Source organism: Fusarium sambucinum, chromosome IV, assembly GCF_050947815.1.
Source record: "Fusarium sambucinum isolate potato_lamoka chromosome IV, whole genome shotgun sequence".
NCBI lineage: Eukaryota > Fungi > Ascomycota > Sordariomycetes > Hypocreales > Nectriaceae > Fusarium > Fusarium sambucinum.
Genome location: NC_139291.1, coordinates 6,995,458 through 7,014,919, shown reverse-complemented (window position 1 = coordinate 7,014,919; position 19,462 = coordinate 6,995,458). Strand labels below are relative to the sequence as shown.

The 19,462-nt window shown below is 49.3% G+C and overlaps 5 protein-coding genes across 5 annotated transcripts; 2 read left to right on the top strand and 3 right to left on the bottom strand.

Annotated features, from left to right (window-relative positions):
• Positions 1-1,386: 1,386 nt before the first annotated feature.
• On the top strand, positions 1,387-4,569 carry FSST1_002278 (CDC2/CDK family serine/threonine-protein kinase; the record flags this gene model as incomplete). The annotated part of the gene is made up of 3 exons (XM_083228251.1): positions 1,387-2,447; positions 2,497-4,272; positions 4,329-4,569. 3 exons carry the CDS (start codon positions 1,387-1,389, stop codon positions 4,567-4,569), a joined length of 3,078 nt encoding a protein of 1,025 aa, XP_083092460.1.
• An 883-nt stretch (positions 4,570-5,452) lies between these two features.
• FSST1_002277 (uncharacterized protein) lies at positions 5,453-6,961 on the bottom strand (the record flags this gene model as incomplete). Its single annotated transcript, XM_083228249.1, has 1 exon — positions 5,453-6,961. The coding sequence occupies one exon, from the start codon at positions 6,959-6,961 to the stop codon at positions 5,453-5,455; it is 1,509 nt and encodes a 502-aa protein (XP_083092459.1).
• A 1,960-nt stretch (positions 6,962-8,921) lies between these two features.
• On the bottom strand, positions 8,922-9,321 carry FSST1_002276 (YqaE/Pmp3 family membrane protein; the record flags this gene model as incomplete). Its single annotated transcript, XM_083228248.1, has 3 exons — positions 8,922-9,121; positions 9,176-9,217; positions 9,276-9,321. 3 exons carry the CDS (start codon positions 9,319-9,321, stop codon positions 8,922-8,924), a joined length of 288 nt encoding a protein of 95 aa, XP_083092458.1.
• A 3,920-nt stretch (positions 9,322-13,241) lies between these two features.
• On the top strand, positions 13,242-15,518 carry FSST1_002275 (3'-5' exonuclease family protein; the record flags this gene model as incomplete). Its single annotated transcript, XM_083228247.1, has 4 exons — positions 13,242-13,397; positions 13,509-13,566; positions 13,735-14,441; positions 14,535-15,518. The coding sequence occupies 4 exons, from the start codon at positions 13,242-13,244 to the stop codon at positions 15,516-15,518; spliced, it is 1,905 nt and encodes a 634-aa protein (XP_083092457.1).
• A 1,462-nt stretch (positions 15,519-16,980) lies between these two features.
• On the bottom strand, positions 16,981-19,191 carry FSST1_002274 (uncharacterized protein; the record flags this gene model as incomplete). Its single annotated transcript, XM_083228246.1, has 1 exon — positions 16,981-19,191. The coding sequence occupies one exon, from the start codon at positions 19,189-19,191 to the stop codon at positions 16,981-16,983; it is 2,211 nt and encodes a 736-aa protein (XP_083092456.1).
• Between the last annotated feature and the right edge of the window lie 271 nt (positions 19,192-19,462).

Sequence of the window (19,462 nt, the reverse complement as noted above, 5' to 3'; positions counted from 1 at the left end):
CTTACAGACTTTCTGTGGCCGAAGTGGAATTCGTTAATTTCGACGGGCGGGCAACATGTACCGATCCATTACCGACGATCCGATCCGCCATAAGCACGGCACAACATCAGCAGCGTCGCGTATCTATCTTTGATACGAGCAGCTATGTGCAGTCTGAACTGTATAATGATAATGCAGAGATTCTAGTTCTTGTGTCGAGGCATCGTCATGGTAATGTCCAAGAACAACAAATCGCGCTGCTGCAAACACAGGCTACAGTTACTCACAAGCTTTTGTGTCATCATGTCTCGTTTTTGATTGATAAATGAGATCACGACTTCATGCATTTATTATCAGTGCCGAGGTGTTGCGATCTGCCCAGGCGGACTGGGGCGTTCTATTAGACATCTTTTTATCACGGATCTATTCGTCTGTCATCAAGGCATCAGGGGGGTCCGTCTTGAGGTCTCGGTCCATGCCAGTTCTTCTATGCAACAGATTAGTATGGGAATGCCCGATCGCGAATCACGGAGGGTGTTACAGGCAGATGCAGATCGGATCTAGGCATGCTATTACTGTCAAAGACCGGTAAACAATGACCGCGGAGCTCCTACCAGACAGAGGATTGCGGCAGAGTTCCCTATATGCATCCTCACGGAACGGGGTGCTGTCTCATGCACAGAATTTGGAACTTTGCGTCGCCATCGTTAACCCCCACTGGTCAACGAATGGAATGACATTGAAGGATAAGTATTCGCAGCTTGGGAGGAAGTCACAGTCAACGCTGTGGCTGGTCGTAAATTATCCACATGGATCTGTATGTAGTACTTTGTTCTTGAGAGAGCTTTGATGATCGTGCTGGTTTTCACTTGGTGGAACCATTGGGGGTTAACCCACGCGATCAGCATCGACCAAAGCCAATGCGCTTGGTCTTTGCAAACATTCATGGATCTCTCAACTGGAGGAAGCACATCATGGGCGAGATGAAGGGAGCCCGTAGAACGAACTGGCTGCAAGTGCATGCACAAGGTTCTCGGGCTCACCAAAGTCATCGCTTATTCCGGCTCTAGGTTTACGCGCCTATCACCAAACTGTTGGGCAGACATACGACTAAACGAACAACAAGCGCAGAGAAGGACTTGGATACAGAGAACTGGGGATTTTGGGCTTTAATTCGTCCATCGTCAATTCCCTTTTCTTTTTTCTCATGTTACACTGATTTTGCGCTGACAGAAAATCCTCCGACGTGCTCGTTCGGACTACGTTCAATTCCCCGCAGTTCCCATGCACGGTCATTGATAGCGGGTCACCTACCTACCTGACACTTAGCTGGTCATTTCCGTCGGCTAAGGTACGGGCGACGATTTTACGAGCACCTAACCACTGAAAACTCGACGCCCAGCTGCAATGATGGAGCACTCATCCGAGCCTCCAAGTCGACCTCGATATGCTGCCATGAGAGACGATCAGGAACGTGATGACCAAGGAGAAAGGGCCCTTGATGACCAAGGCGTGAAATTCTCCCAAAGACCAAAACCACCCCGTCAAGTGCGTGATTCCCGCCGCGCTTCTGAACCTCGCCGCGACCGTCCATCCACAAGACCAGATCCCCGTTCATCCCGCCGTCGCCGTCATTCACGCGACCGTAGTCGTGATCGCGCTCCTCGTCCATCGCCCGATCCCTCACGTCGAGGTCCAGAAGTCAACGACTTGATCCCCCGCTATCGAGAACGCCACCGCGAAACAGATGATAAGTCACGCCGTCGGAGCCGCAGTCGGAGTGAAAGTCGCGATCAAACATCCAGAGCTTCTCCATCAGCATCCAAGCGGCACCAAAGCCGCAGTCCATCTTTGACCGGGTCCAGTCGAAAGAAGTCCAGAAGGGATAGAAGTCCTCGGCCAAGGACAAGGGACTACAGCCCTGAATCTGCTTCAAGGAATCACGCTCGGCATCCATCACGTGGACGGCATCAAACATCGCCTCGCCATCACGTACGGACATCAAAATCCCCAATGCGATCACGTCACAGATCGCCGGTAGAATCAGAATCAGGCTCCCGGCGTGCAGATAGAGCAGGAGGGCACGGGCACCAGTCCCGGAGTCGATCACCTATGTCAGAGTATCGAACATCTTCGGCGCGGCGAGCCCAACCATTACCTATTGATGGCCAGCGTGAGCCAGACTTCGAGCAACAGTCCTCGCGGAGACAACATCCACCAAGATCGCCTCATGCTAGCAAAGAACGGCGATCTCGAGAGGGATCGCCTGGTTGGCGCCATTCTTCAAGGTCCGATATCGACGACGACATGAATTCTCGAGGCAACCCGCGAGGCAACTACAATCATATGTACCCGTCAAAGCCACACATAAGCAATGATCCATATGGTCAATCGCCACAAAACTCTTATCATAACTCGCCATCACGGTCACCTTATGGATCATCGCGTGGCGGTAGGAACGGCCAACAGTGAGTCAATTCCGAATTCAAACCACAATATCTTTACTGACTTACCTAGATCTCATCCACAAGGAAGTAACTATGGCCCACCAAGCGGGCCTTCAAGTCAATATCATTCCAACCCCTCGCGATCCCCTCCACATTCTGCCCCTACTGGGCCTATGCAGCAGTATCCTCAAGGAGGAAGCTATCGTGGAGGTTATCGGGGCGGCGGCTTCCGGGGAGGCTCTTTCGGCAATCGAGGTAGAGGTGGGTTTAAGAATTCCCACTGGAACCAAGGACCTCCCCAACGAGGACATCATGACGACTTGGGCAATGGACGGTTCAGCAACGTGGACGATCCCAACGCCATGGATATCGATCGCATGGACGATGGAGATGGGCATTACCAAACTCATGATCGAAATGCTGAAGATGGGCCAGACGTTTTGGTCACCCCCAACAGACCGCCTCCAACGGGTCCGGGCTCACAATCGCAGTCAGGGGGATCCGGTAGCAAGTTCAGTTTTGCTTTCAAGCCGTCTTCAAAACCTGCCCTCACTGCGCCGAAGCCCGAGATATCTCAAAAATTAAATGCTGCTCCTCGAAGAGACGCCCAAAAAGATAGCCGGGAAGATGACCGCGACCGCGATCGCGGTCGAGACCACGATCGAGAAAGAGAAAGAGAAAGAGACAGAGAACGAGACAGAGACAGAGACAGAGACAGAGAACGAGAACGAGAACGAGAAAAGGGCAGAGAGAGGGACAGGGATCGAGAGCCTCCACGAAGTGCACCCACAGAACCAGCGTCATCACGATCACGACATGATCGCCGCGCACCTCCTGAAGGTCCGAGGGTAACGCCTCGAATGCGCAAAGTGAAGAAGATGATGAAGCGTCCAAAGCCAAGGCCGACTCTCCCGGCCGATCTGGTGGATTCAGAGTCTGTTTTCTTCAGGAAACCTGGCAATGAGTCCGTCGTCGGCTCCGGCACTTATGGCAAGGTCTTCAAAGGCTTGAATGTCTACACAAAAGGAATGGTTGCTTTGAAGAAGATCCGCATGGAGGGCGAACGTGATGGCTTCCCTGTTACGGCTGTTAGAGAAATCAAGCTCCTACAGTCGCTCAGACACGTCAACATTGTGAATCTCCAGGAAGTTATGGTTGAGAAGAACGACTGCTTCATGGTGTTTGAGTATTTGTCACACGATCTCACAGGACTTTTGAATCACCCGACCTTCAAGCTGGAGGCTGCACAGAAAAAGGACCTTGCGAAGCAAATGTTTGAGGGATTAGATTATTTGCACACAAGGGGAGTCCTCCATCGTGATATCAAGGCGGCAAATATTCTCGTGAGTAACGAAGGAGTGCTCAAAATTGCAGATTTCGGTCTTGCTCGTTTTTACGCCAAGCGCCATCAACTAGACTACACCAACCGAGTCATCACTATCTGGTATCGCTCACCTGAGCTTTTGCTAGGCGAAACCAAATATACAGCTGCCGTCGACGTCTGGAGTGCAGCATGTGTCATGGTTGAGATATTCGACCGAAACGCCATCTTTCCCGGCGATGGTACTGAGCTCAACCAACTGGAAAAGGTCTACAACGTTATGGGTACACCGAGCTTGAGGGAATGGCCGGGCCTGGTTGAAATGCCCTGGTTCGAGCTTATGCGACCGACTGTCAAGAAGAAGAACATCTTTGAAGAAAAATACCGAGAGAAGATGTCACCGGCAGCATTCGAGTTGCTATCTGCCATGTTTCATTACGACCCAGTCAAACGACCCAGTGCTGCCGAAGTACTTCAACATACCTACTTTACTGAGGAAGAGCCACCAGCGCGGCAAGCCACAGAGTAAGTCGCCCAATCCAATTTTGTTAATAAATAATCAGTAGCTAACTATCTTGCAGACTCTCCACTCACAATGACTGGCATGAATTCGAGTCTAAGGCCCTCCGAAAGGAAAATGACCGACGTGAAAGGGAGGCCCGAAAGCTGGCCAAAGAAGGTGTCAGCCGGGATGCGGATAAAGACAAGAAACGCATCAGCGAAGGAACTGAACAGCCAGAGGCAAAGCGGTTACAGGTTGACAAGGATGGTGGAGATAAGCCTGCACCAGCAGCGGCCTCGTCAAAATCCAATGAGGCATAGTATTGTCATTTGGGACTTGACATTTTGGAACGACACAGCTATACTATGCACTCCAATGCCGCTTCAATGGACGGCTTGTTGCTCACGGGAGTTACTGAGCAGATCACTTTTTGTTACCCTTCTCTAGGTCTTTACGGCCTCATGGGATACTGGCGTTTATTCCTTTTTTATATATATCACTCGTCTTTCCAGTCAGGACTGGGTGAGCTTCAGGTCATGGTGGGACCATTGGTATACCGCATCATGCTGGTATGGGCATTTGACGACGTTTGTTTGATTAATCGGCGCCTGGGTCTAGTATTCTCCTTTCCTCTATCCTGTCATGAGAGAAGCAGTGGTGTTCAAGAGGAGGCTTTTTCTTATAATGTTGAGAACGTGGCAAGCTCATGCTGGTGCATAAAAATGATGGAGGCGGTTATTATAGACAGATTTAATAATAAGGTTCAATAACCCATTGATGTACATGTCCTTAAAGTCATGTCACTGGCACTACCGTACATTCGTTACTCAATATCGACAAATTGGTAAACCATGTTGTGAACATTGCACATGAACCAGACGTTGAAAATGATATATAGTCGAGCTCTCGATATGTTCATTCTTTCCACTATTTTAATCAATTATTTGTACCGCCGCCTTTGTTTATTGATACCGTAATGTCAAGAATATTTGGGTTGATCACAAACTTTTGTTTTTTCCATAGCTCTCCAGCCGCCCTTAATCATTTGCTGTTTTCGTTAAATCGTAAATAATTCATAATGTCGTTGCCTTTTACTGGGCTTTAGTATAAGTGTTTTGAAGCAGCATTGCTTGTTTATGCGGGACTGCTTGAATGTGCTTCAGAGAGTGCTGTGTTCCTCTCATATAGTTTTCGCGAGTTTCCTCACTGATATGCCGCTGCTTCGACGCCCTTCCCTTTAATGTCTCTACTCTTAAGGAGTTCGCGGAGACTGCCCTCTGCACGGCCCTGTGTCATTGGAGAAGAATGAGGCGAACGCCAGCTCATCCATCCACTGAGCGTGGATATGAAGTTGTTCTTTGTGTTGGGAACATCGATGGAAGTCATGGCGCCATGAGCAACGGGTCGATCAATGCCTTCGGTAACTACAGGCCTCTTCTTCGGTACTGCGGGAACCTGTTCCTTAGTTTTTGTTTCTGGGGCTGTCCGGATTTCTAGTTGACTGTTTGATGTCTGAGGTAGAGCGGGCTCGCTCACAAGACCAACAGCCGAAGTTCGGTTTGTGTCCAGGTCGTTCAGATTCATGCTCAACCGAGTACCATCAATAAGGGCAAGTGAGCCTGACCTTTTTTGCCGGGGAGTCCTTTGAGTAATTTCTACCTCCGGAACCACACTCTCAATGGCTTCGTCTTCCGAAGGAGACAGTGATCCATGTCTGCTGGACCCTTTCTGGATAGTTCTGCCACGAACCTCATCAGCAATCTCTGCAGCAGACTTCTTTTTAGACTTATCCTCATCTGAAGATCTGCTGGATGACATGATGGTTTCCAATGTCCCCATGGCCCTGCTGTTCCTTCTAACGCCCATTGGTCGCTTTCTGGATTGTTTGAGGTTCCTCTCGTCATCTGATGACACAACCTGAAGTGTGGGACCTTGAGCTTCTTGACTCTCGGTAGTCCCAGGCACAGATGCTGAACCTGAGCCATGAGGAGCATAATGAACCTCATACTGATTGCTTAGGGAATACCGCGACTTGGCACAAATCTCGGCAATCCGATCCAGATCAGCATTGATATCAGTGACACCATTTTGGTCTTCCAAATTTGCCATGAAGCTCTTAAACCGGAATGCATCGACTGACGGAAGCTTTGGCTCCTCCGGTTCATTCTCTAATCGTTTCTTCGTTCGATTTCTCGCCATGGTACCTAGCATTCCATTCCTAGACGGTGTCACACCCGAGCCAAAAGGGAGAACACGCCTTACAAGAGCAGAAGGACCACTGTTCTCGGAGAGCGCTGGGCGATGTCCTCGGCCGTTGACGACGATGACGCCTCTGTCGGCTGGTTGAGCTGGGACGGGGGCGTAGTAGCTTCGAACAATCACAGGTTGTGAGTATGTACTGCTCTGGGCGCCAGTAGATTGTGTGTATCGGTGACGAGTAGGGAAGTTCGAGCTAAGCTCACGCAGCGCTGAAGTTCGATGCTCCGCAGTGGAATTGTCCACGGGAATAGGTTTGCCCTCGGCAGTTGAGGGTACAAGACTCGTCGAGGAGGTATTGGATTGGAACAGAGGCGGGAATGAGAATTGGAGAGAGTGCCGGCGAGGTTTACTGAGGGCTGGAACCGACAGCGTGGATGCCGCGACGTGATGTCGAGATGGTTTATGCGGTTGGGCCTGGGGTTGAGAGGACTCCTGGGTGGCAGGAGGCGACATGGTAAAAGTCGGAACGTTGGTTCCGTATTTATATAACAGAAGTGTGTGTTGTGCTTGTGTTTGTAGGTGAGTATGGTGCGTTGAGACGAAAGAACGAGTTGTCAACTATGGTCAAGCGCAAAAGTCACCCCAGGTGTGCATGAATGGGAGCGGGCATTGGAAGCTTCTAAGCAAAGACTAGGTATGTACAGTACAGCACGATAGCTTTGCAGGTCAACCTGTAGCTAGTCTGTCTTTGTACAGCTGTGTAGGTTCAAGGGTGGGCAAGCGAACGGTGAGATGGGTAAATCGTTGGGATAATGATTGTCGTGGTTGAATCGACAGTCGGTCTAGGACATGCGAGGTATCCCGGAAATATGCTGCAGATGGACAGCGGTAACGGAGCCAGCGGCAGGTAGTAGCGTAGTGTGTGGTATGGTACAGATACGGCGTATGAATCCGGTAGTTAGGACGACATTATGATGACGGGCAAACCAGTTGAGAAGCTCGACGACGAGTGGTGGGAAGAGACAATACAAAGATGCTTGGTCTTGTCTCGTCTTGTCTCGTCTTGTCTTGGCTGACAGTAAGTCCAGCCCAGTCTACCAATCTAGGTAGGTAGTGGTTGATGCAGAACGATGCGTCGCCACGACTCGGTGGAGTCAATATGCAGTAGACTGTTCTGCTATGGATACAGCAATAGAACAGGTATAGCAGTCGATTGCGTTGGCTGTTAAGTTCGGTTCCAGGCACGATGTTGTACTGCACTGCAGAATATGCGGCGTAGTAAGGCAAGGTTTGTGTGGGCTGAAGTTGATAGATGATAGAGTTGATCAAAGAAATAGAGGAGGAGGAGGGGAGAGAGAAGATCAAGTGGGTATGCCGTACCGGGCCGTAGGTAACTCTACCTGCCTCAAGACTAGGTAGACTAATGAAAAAGCGACAAGAGCAAGCAAGGGCCAAGGATTATCCTGAAAAGAAAGGAAAGAAGAGTAGAGGATCGTTTGCTTGTCTCTGTTTCTCTGCGTTTGTCATTTTGCTAATTAGCAGATTTTAATATCTGAAGCTGATAACACAAAGAAAAGAAACCAATCGGGTCAAACTGACCTGGCCCATCATGCATGAGTGTCGTGGCTGTTGATAAAGGGTCGACCTCGTCTCGGTCAACATCCCCGCATTGTATCTTATTGGTGGGGGATGCTCTACTGCTTTCATCCTCTGCACTGTCCATGTCTATGTACCCTGAACAACCGCCTGATAAACTGTCGATCATACAGAATGTTGGTGATTCTTTTTACCTCCATTGAAACAAGTGTTTCGGTATTTATTATTCTGACGAGTGATGAGCGTGATCTAGAAAGTCAATTGGTCTATTTTGAACGAGTTTCTGTCATCCTGTCAATCATGTCCTGCAATTGCTGAGTCTATCACCAAAACCACACTACATATGCAGCTCATGAAATAGCCAAGGTGACAACTCATCCTTAGTTACACCAAATCCTAGGAACCTTCTCCATGCTAAATGCATTTGCCCGTTGCCAACGCGGGGTCATTGGCATGTGCTGCGTTGTCCAATTCTTAATGATTGGAGCTTTCATCCCGTCGTCTTTGCCAACACTGAATCTATACTAAGCAACTTTTAAGACACCATCGTAGACATGCATCTCATGCATCATCTAAGATCAATTACCGTGATGGTTGGCCCCATCGTATGTTCAACAGAATGATTCCTGCAATGCCCAGTAAACTATCTTTGCTAGAGCATGTCATCCCCTTTGCAGGTTAGGAGAGCAAGACAGCACACCATCTTCTGCGTATAATGTATGTATCGTTAATTATTGGTCTGTGGTATCATCTCTACAGTCCCCGCCATATCGCTAATTCCGTTATCGATGGTATGGCCACTTGAGTGATGCGAATCACCTCAGTCTTCGATTCTAACAACACAAATTCCACTGCACCATCTCTCTCACATGGGTCTCTAACCCGTACGTCCAATAGTTCCGTATCCTTCACCTCCAGTCTGCACGTTGTCGGAATACACACCGGGCGCCGGTCCAGTCGCAAAACGGCCCTCGCGGGCTTGCTCTCGGCGGTCGAAGTAGATGTACTCAAGATAGAAGGCGTGGATGTGACCAGGAATGTAGCCCAGGAGGGTCAGGCAAATGTTGATGAACAGATCTGCTGAACGTTAGCATCTTCCTCCGGTAAACTGGAAAGCATAAGCCGGCTTACCCATTCCGCATCCCGAGATTGCCCATACACCGATGGGAGGGACTGTGATTGCATTAGTTTCTGCTGCAACTCTGGCGATCGTAGAGCGCTGGTGACGTACAGAAGAGAGTAATGAGGATAAGAAGAACTGCCGAAACGCCGCCCATGGTTGCGGTTTGTTGTGTAAGATGTGGGATACGTTGAGACGGGTATGTGAATGCACTGATGTTCGTCGAATAAAACAGTAATGCGTATTGTAGTCGTTAACAGTTGCTTGATGTTGTATTGGAAATAACTTTAAAAGAATAAAGAAGAAAAAGACAACTGACAAGAATTATAAGGCTTGCGAGCCGCGTAACCAATCAATGCTAAAACAAGTAACGTGAGGCCTTCTTACTCTACGAGTTTCTGCCTTGTCCGTGACGTTTGGACATGATATGACGTAGGCCGCGTCGGCTTAAGGTGTGCCGTGAAAGCCCCAAGAAAACAAACATTCATGATGGCAGCAAAACCCTAACCCTGAAATTTATGAAAAGCTGAAAACAATTCAATTGACTATAGGAACTTGACAAGATAAACGCATTGTATGCATACGGTTAACCAGTGAGTGGCTGTTTTCATCACTATACTTGGGAACCGCGCGCCAGGCTTGGATTATGTGCCGACCTAGGTAGGTACCTATCTCAACCTATCATGTATATCAATCGGCACAAGGTCCTGTCTGTCGGTCACCTCATGCAGGTCTTGCCATAATAGGCGCTAGGATCTTCTTATTGCTAGTACTATCTGCATCTTGTTCTTCATGTCACCGCAGTTCCTGTCAGGACGTGAGCGACAATGTTTCTAATGCGACACTATGTGTTGCAACACTTGCTTATACGTGTCAGACCTATGCTATATGTATCTCTTTATTTTCCATTAGTGTTTGCAGCGACAAAATGTCTTGGTTCGCAAACAGTACGATGCCCAGGTGCATTGATGAGCATGTGATAAAATATGCCCAGACAGCCAACTCTTGGCTCATGTAGTATAAAGCCTATTAATTTGATCAAAGTTGGGCTGAGTAGGCTATCTCACAACAGGCACTGGCTATCGGATTGAACATTACAAAGATAACCTTGGCCTAGAATATAACCCTGCTCGTACTGTTGTTGAAGGAAGACAAGAGATATGTTCATCGAGTCAACCATTTCAGATACCCTACTGCTCAACCTAACGAGAGTGCATTATGTCTCATATGCAGTTCGGACGGATCTGCAATATTGATTCCGCTATCCGAGCCAGTGCAGAAACGGCCAGGACCCAACCGAAAGTCACCTCGTAAGGATAAGAGAAGATATTTGAACTTGGAAAGGTCAGTCGGTTGCCTCAGGGTATCAGAAAAACTGACCGCTGGAAGCATAAAAGAGATGAAATTAGTAGATCACTTTATGCCCCTTAAGCTACAGTTCTTAGACTACTTATTTTTATACCCTAAGACTTGGGAGGCCATTGTTTCTGCTACCCAGGAGGGTTAGTCCTGCGGCGGACGACTATCAGAGGAGAGAGAAACTGTCGACAGAGTGCAGCACAATAGTACATAGAATGGTTCAGTTTCATAATATGCACGAGCATGTCTCCGAGCGGAAGAAGCTGCTGAGGCAGGCAGGAAGTGTCATGGCTTTCCCTGATGAAACAGACAGGGTCGTGATCTGACCCTTTCTGCCTTCCAAAAGCATGATCGCCCGTATTCAATGACTTCTTACCCAGGTTTGAATGTATCGAGTAAGTCATCGTAGTCATTTCGACGGACTCCTTCAGTTGCCGGTCCTCGTTCCAATGCCTCAATGTCCGAAGACCCCTATGCTGAAAAGGCTACGCATGTAGCCCTGTAAGCTACTCAATGTCCTTTATCCGGCCAAACATTCCCATCAATCAGTTAAAAGAGGCAGCCGGCCAGTCAAGCCCCGCAAGATTGATATAAATAGGCAGCAGGGATGAGAGAGATTCCCAAGACAGATCAAGATATCGATTATATTCGGTAGCCCGCCTTGTTCAGCGAGGTTTCCCCCCATCTGCTTCTTCATGAAAGGTACGTTGGAGTGAGGGCGAAGGTGAGGGGGTCGACATCATTGTGGACTGATATTGTTGGAGCGAGATTGATGACGCCGCACATGAGGCGGCAATTCTCTCCCCGCGTCTGCGGGACTTGTATGTGCATATGCAAAGCCATCATGGCCCTGCAAACATTGTATTGTGTTTGTCGACATGTTCTCATGGTCTTTTCTAATGAGTGAGTACATGCAAAGGAGTCGCCCATGATGCATATTCATAACAAATTGGCGGTACAAATGAGCTCAAATGGGCTTTGTTGACCAGAGTGCAGCCATTTCGTGACTTCTGTGCCTCACCATTGTCACCTTGTCGATTTGAAATTGTTGGCAGAACACAACCTAGACGATAGACTGCGTTACTATTATTGGATAGCAATGTAATCTCCCGGTGACGAACCTCAACTCGAAGCTCAGCACCGATCACGGATCTTCCCCCCCCCCTCTCTCCCTCCCTTGCTTCGGGACTTAGGCTGTGCATAACTGCTTATATACTCTGCACCGCTGAAGGTGGCTGGTATTTGCACATGTGGTTGTTGTGATATATCAGCGGGTTGGTTGAGAGGTTGCCGTGCCGTTACTGAAGGGTTGGGGGTTAAGAGGACGAATTAGGAGCTGTCAAAAACGTGGAGTATAGGCGGTAGGGTTAGATGTATTCTTGGCACAATCATCTTCCTTGGATGACGAATCCGTCAAGGTTCATGTCATCGAGAACATGTAAAGAGACGTAGAATCCGGAGCTTTCGGAAAGCAAAAAAGAGCCCAAATCGAATGGCCCAAGATAAGATGAAGGTGAACGAGCTTGGACTAGAAAGTCTATTGTTCTACGTTCAGGGGAGTAGAAGCTTCCCTTCATGATTCTTTCAAGTTGAGGTGGGGCTGATCATGAAATATTAACCAGCTTCTTCACAAGCACTTTCCATCTTTAGAGGTCTGCCCGCCAATGTTCCATGTTTCAATGAAATGACTCGCCCAGATATCGAGCACTTTTTATGTCCATTTGTTTTGCACGTTGTACATATACGATTCAGTCGAAGGTTGATTGGTTTTTTACAAAGTTCAAAGCTACCTATAAAGCTTAAAAATACGTCCCTGGCCTGACCTCCAAACATTCAACAGCCATTAACTCAATGAGGATCAAGATTAGAAAGCGGGCGGGCAACTTCCCGCCCGTCGTCACTAACGGTTGCCTCCAGAGTTCCATCGCTACCAGCCCGAGCCCGGGCTGCAATTCGTAGAAGCTATCACACCCCTGCAAGCCTCTGTGACCGCTGTAAGGCCGCCTCAGCTCAGGGGATGGAGCGGGCTGGAAGGCAACACCCGAACAGTTAAAGAATGGACGGATGGATTGGAGCTGGTGATGGAGCCAGACAGGCCAGGCATTGCCAGCAGCTTCTACTATTTCTCTTTTGGAATAATTACACTTTTTCGACATCTTCAGCCGTACGTTCAATTGATTTTGACACAATATCACATTAAAAATCTCTCCAAAATAACATCATATATCACCAACCACAGTGAAATTGCTCCCCTGTATTCCAATTAATCTGTTCCTTTCATGTCCCGGCTTGCCTCAAATAACCTGATAGCGTGTGCTGACACCCGATGACTTTCCCCACTGTACTTTACCTGGACCACGGGCCCATTTACTTATGGCCTGCACCTCTCAGAGGCCGGAGGTTCTTTTCGTATTTGGCACAACCATCTCCCCTGAAGCTGCTTCCACTCACTGGCCACTTCACATCCATTCCGCTTCCTGTCACCTAACCCGACCTCACATATCCTTTTCTACATACCTCTTTCTATCGCGACCTGGCCGGGCCACGGGCTAGTTGCATTTAATATCTGACCCCTCTTGAGTGTTTATCACTACGACGACCCGAAACGTTCTTTCGAGATCCTTACATTATTCGCCGCTGTTGCCGAGTGCGCTGCAAGCAACCAAAACTCTCTTTCTCCTCTCTACCTCGTTTCGGCACCGATCGATTCTACCAAATATGGCTTCACAACAGCTGCCTCAACTTAACATCGATCGCTATGTTGTGATTCATGTTGCGACCACCTGCGATGAGCACGGAGTTTATGTGACAAAGGACTCTGCGGAAGTTATTGAGCTCGGTTGGATCTTGATGGATGCAAACACGCTCGAGGAGGTGAGTCCCCATCCCGCTTTACGACCGACTGCACTTTTCAGGGTCTACAAGCACCTTGAAGGGTCCAAACGCTCTTTATGTGACTACCCGATTGCTAACCTCGATTGCCAGATTACCCATGAGAGCGTCCTTGTCAAGCCTGTTAACACTCCGATTACTCCTCTGTGCAGTAAGTTTTCTGACGCTACTACACACCCATAACATCTCCATCTGTATTTGCTCCACGTTGTTCGATTCCGCCAACCACGCGCCGCTTGAACAACATTTTTTTTTCTCGATGCTTGCTTTTTCCGCAAAACACAGGCAGGCATTTTGACTAACGCAATATCTTTTATAGCGAGCCTGACAACTTTGACTTGGGAACATGTTCGAAACGCTGGTACCTTTAGAGACGCTATCACCCGATTCGACGCATTCGCTACCGAGCATTTGACCTCCAAGAACCTTGACTTTGTCTTCGTTACTCTCGATGCTTGGGACCTCCGTGTTCAGCTTCCTCGTGAAGCTCGCGATAAGGCTGTTGTCCTCCCTCCTTACCTACAGCACTCGCGCACTTTTGATCTCCGCACCGAGTACCAGCGCTGGCAGCAGCACCACCCCGAATCTCTGCCATTCGGACCTTCGATGCTCTCCAATATTTGCGCCGCTCTCGAGGTCGAGCCCGTCCAGTCGAGTGCACCCATCAAGCACAACCTCCCATTCCACCTGCAAGCTCTTGCCCCTGCCTCGCCACGACGTGCCATGGAAGAGGCCGTCACTCTTGCTCGAGTTCTGCGAGGCTTGATCCGAAAGTCCCAGCCTCCTCAGGAGCACCCGGATGTTCTGACTCGACCCATGGATGCTCGAGCCGATGTTCGAGCCTTCCTTTCCGAGAGAAGCAAGGTTCTTCACATGTCTGGTCTCCCCCACGATACAACCCAGTCCGAGCTTGAGAGCTGGTTTACCCAGTTTGGTGGCCGACCCATTGCCTTCTGGACCCTTCGAACCCCTGAGCAACACAAGCCCACTGGCACTGGATTTGCTGTGTTCTCTTCCCACGAGGAGGTGAGTTTTTAAACCCCCCAGCTTTCTTCTTGCACCAGCCTTTTTGCGACATTTGCGCAAACCCATATTGTGCTCATTACTAACTTTTTGTAGGCTGCTGAGAGCCTTTGTATGAATGGCCGTGCCCTTAATGAGAAGGCCATTGAGGTCTCACCCTCCTCCAGCCGTGTGCTTGACCGCGCCCAGGACATCCTGACCCCCTTCCCTCCCAGCAAGAACCGCCCTCGACCCGGTGACTGGACTTGCCCTTCTTGCGGCTTCTCCAACTTCCAACGTCGAACTGCCTGTTTCCGATGCTCATTCCCCGCCGTCGGTGCTGGCCCCTCGAACGATATGGGAGGTAACAACAACAACTATGGAGGTGGCTTTGGTTATGGACCCCCCGCCATGATGCCCCCTCCTCCTCATGGTGGTCACCACGGCCCCATGGGCCACGGTGGCGGCCGTATGGGCGGCAGTGGTGTGGTGCCATTCCGTGCTGGTGACTGGAAGTGTGGTAATGAGGTCTGTGGCTATCACAACTTTGCCAAAAATGTGTGCTGTCTTCGTTGCGGTGCCAGCCGTGCAGGCGCTGCAGTTGTCGCTGATTCCGGCTATCCTTCCCCTATGGACAATGCGTCTCAGTATGGCATGAACCAGGGATCTATGGGAGGTGGCCCCGGCCCTGGACCTTTCGGCTCTGGCAGCTCTTACGGCGGTTCTGGTGGTGGTTACAACCAGCAGCACTTTGGTGGACCTCCCAGTCACTACCTTCCCTCTGGCCTTGGAGGCGGTGCTGCGGCCTACCCCAGCTCATTGAACACACACGGCAGCTTTGGATCCGGTCCCGCTTCTCACTCTGCTGGCCCTTTTGATAGCCGAGCTGCTGAGGCCGCTTTCCAGTCAGCTACTAACGGACCTGCATCTGGTGGACCCTCTAACAACTTTTACAACAACAATGCCAACAACAACGGCGGCGGCAACGGCGAAAACGACCCTTTTGCTTTCCTCTCAAGCGGCATTGGCGGTCTCTCGGTTAGCGGAGGCGATGGACGTCAGAATGGCGGTTCTGCTCCTCCTAACAAGTCACCTGCTTAAGCAGTGGCAATATTGCTGCAGCCAAGTCGCTGTGTGTATATGAATGCTGAAATCTTAGCACCACATATAAGGACGCGGCTGTTCGTGTCACAGCTTTTGCGCGAAAATGACTTTGAATGATGCACATAGAAGGTCTATTGTTGGCAAAACATTTGTGAATTTGGCTTTCCCGAAAGGAAGCCTCAATGGTGCGTGTATTGGTTTCGGAAGATCAGGTCGGAGCGATGGATGCTTGATTCTAAGGCGGATATGTTACAAAATCTCAAGGGTTGGAAGACAAAAGTGACTTGATTACTCGCCAATGTCAAGGGCTTGCTTTCTTTGGTGTTGACGGTCGAGTCTATACGGTATGGACTTTTGTTTGCTGGGGCCGCTGTCTGTTTTATATTTCACAAGCCCGGAGGCGACAGAGTCTCGGGTTCGACATATTTTCCATCTCGACATGACGGTAGGGGAACACACGGGGAGTCATTGATGTTGTCGTCTCTGGGCTTCATGGGACGGTGGCGGTACTACTGGAAAATCGGTTACGGGGTTGGGTGCATAGCGAAGGGGAGTGTGTAAGGGTATATTTTGCTTGGCCTTTGTGACTCAAATATCCAGTTCGCCCGTGTCGGCTCAATACTGAACCCGACAAAACTAACTGCTTTTCTCTGTTACTCAATCTCTCTCATCTTTGCCCCTGTTTTTGCTTATGCTGTTGTTCATTCTTTACATATTGTACGAGTTTGACTTGTCTTACTCATAACTGTTTGTTTGTTTTGGTAATCTCTGCATGTCTTTTACCCTGATCTTGGTTTTTGCTTGGGACGCGCAGGAGCTGGGGAGCCTGGACGGAGTGGCCAATATATAACTTTGTGCTACGGTTGGGAGGAGTCGGGGTGTCAAAAGGGGCATTATGCCTCAAGGATTGGCCAAAGCTGCATCTTTGTTTGTTGCTCGCAATTGATGGCATGGTTGTTACCATATTGTTCATCTTTCCCTTTCGAGCCTCATTTCAACAAGGTTCTACTAGGGACCGCAGCTGTGATATGCGAAGTGAGGTTCAAAGGGCGGCATTAGGGACTAGACGGTATAGGCTGGATGGTTGGGCTGTCGGAGGTTATCATATTTCATTTCTGCATACTGTATTTCTTATCCTCTCCTTGAATTTGTCACCTTTCATGATCGATAGGTAATTCTTTAGACATGAACTGTTACTGCTTATCACTGTACCTCCCATACTATAGGATAGCATGACCAGAAAAGTGCTTTGTCTTTACAACTGGTTCTTACAAGTGCATACATATATACTCGTCTGACATGTAGATAACACCAAGTGGGTATATTGAGATGATTCTGGCATGGTAGAAACACCTACCTAGACTAATGCATGGGAATTTGCTACTATTACACCGTTCATGTCTACTCATCTCATTCAGTGAAGCAACACGATATGTCCTACACCTCCAGATCCTCGAATTTACTGGCCATTGTCGATGAGATCTTCGTCATCCTCCGCGTCCTCACCCTCCCCATTTTCATCCTCATCACTTTCATCGTACTCCTCATCATCGTCATCATCGTCATCCGCAGCGTTTTCGTTGCGCCGGGCTTCGGCAATGTCAAGCTGGTTCTGTGCAAGTTCTTGCGCATAGGTTTGCGAAAAAAACGTCTCGTTTTCATGGCCAGGACCAGTTGGGTAAGGGCCTGAGTTTCCATCTTCCATGTAGTCATGCCATGCTCTGGCCTCATCCCACTGTTCACGGGTAACTTGCGGGTTCGAGTTGATAAAGAGTTCAGTGATGGTGTTATTCCAATCCTCTGTATTTTCTCCAAACGTGAGGAGCGGACTCTCCTCTCTGGTGTCATCGTCTTTGTCGGCGTCGGCTTTCTTTGGGTGCTTTCCAAACAGGGAAGGTAAACGGTAACCGCGCTCAATTTCTTCGTTTATATCGTACTCGCGGTCGTCTTCTGAATCGGACTCGGAACCGCTCTCCCATTCTCCGAGCCAGTTGTACTGGCCTTCTGTCGACCACGCCATACCTCGCAAGCGCTCGTCGTTGTCGTCTTCTTTGATCTCCTCCTGTACCTCTGACGAGAGCTCGTTCCAACGCTTCTTCAAAGCATGCTTGCGCTGCCAGAAATAGGAAGTGTCGACTCTGCCCAACTTCTCCTCTTCGTCTGAAATGTACATATCGTCTTCTGTAGGAACGATGTTCTCTCCTGTTTCGAAATCGATGTAACCCCAGATCATCATCTGGGAAATGTGCTTTTCGAGATCAAGCCCACGATAGGTCGCTTCGATGGGAAGGAGCTCATCAGGGCGTGAAAGGTGACGGAACCCTTTGCCCCAGCCTTCCATGTGGCCAAGACCAACCTGTCTGAGAGGGACATTGTACGCCTTGGGGTGGTCGTGTAGTAGGATGTTGGTCCAGACACTTCGGGGGAAACGCAGGTCATAGCGTGTCTTGAGCTCCATGAGCTCTGAGAGGTTCGTGTATCTCTGTTTCATTAGCAGCTGCCACAGGGGATGGAGCCCTTTCTGTCCCATCATGAGGTGGACCATGTCAAGCTTGACAGGATGGAAGAAGGGGTGATTAAACGCCATGGCAAGCTTGACAAGAAAGAATTGCACGTTGTAGAGGTGCTGATCGGTCCAATACTTCTCATTTCTAAGAAAGAGTTGTCTCTGACGAGTAGTCGAAATCTCCATGAGCACCCAAAGCCGCAGTAAGGTATCGTACATTGACTCAGGCATTAGGAAGCCCATGCGGGCCAACATGGCAAGAATCTCTCGACAACAGCGCTCGCGAGACAAGACCATCTTGAGATATTTGAAGCCAGGGATCAGGCGGATACTTCTGGGGTTTAACTTTACGCTGTTCCAGCGGGCCTCGAGATGCTGCGCGTCGTTTACAGCGGACTTGCGCTCCTGGGGATCCCTGACCAACATCTTGCCATAAAGTTTCCAGTGAAAGACCTTTCCAGCTTCGGGCGATCTACTGTCAATCCACATTCGAATGCAGGACAGCATATGGCCATTGACCGCTGTACGAAAGGAGCGGCTAGCAATGTATAGATTGACGATGTCTTGTGGTCGTAAATGCTTACCGATCTCGATAGCTAGCTCGAGGTTGATGCAAAGAGCAGAGATCATATCGAGACTGGCGTGCTTGAGACTGAGGGTAAGCTCGTTCACCTCGTCTTTCTTTTTGTCAGCTTCGTAGGGGTCTACGCCGCCGAACATGCCATCGATATAAGCTCGAGAGAATTTAAGTCTCTTGTGCGGACCTGAAAGGTCTTCATGATCCACGACTGAAACGTTCGGAACGCTGTTCATGATCTCGTCTTCATCATACTCTCGAGGGTCAAGACCCATATCCTCAAGCTCTTGGTCTGTTCGAGCTTCGCGTTTGACAGCTTCTTCCAGACGTTCGCGCAGACCATCAGTCAACATCTGTAGTTCTCGCTCCGGGGCGTTGATAAGCTCGTCTCCAACTGAGGGTCGGGCCCGAGAAGGAGCCCGAGGAACAGCCATCGGCCGAGGGTTGGCAGCGGCTGCTTGTACATTGGAGCTATTAGGAACAGGCTGAGCTGGGCTATTGACGGTTGGCTGTGCGTTCAAGGCACCAGGAGGTGCATTGTTCGTCAAAGGTGGCCCGCCACCTGGAGGAGGCGTGTTGGAAGACATAGCGGATGTCAAATAAAGCGGATCAATATTGAAGTCTAAAGGATAGCGTCAGAATAGTGAAAATATTGGCGGTGACTGGATTGTAGGGAATGAAGATGGCGTTGCGAAGAGAAAGGTCTTGGGGGCGCTGTTGATGAGAATCAGGAAAAATTGCCAAGCAGCCATATTAAACAACAAAAAGAACAGAAATGCAAACGCCAACAATAGCCAGGCGAAGGGTCACTGTAGTGTGGTAGAAAAAATTCCTGATGCTCGACAACAAACGGCAGTG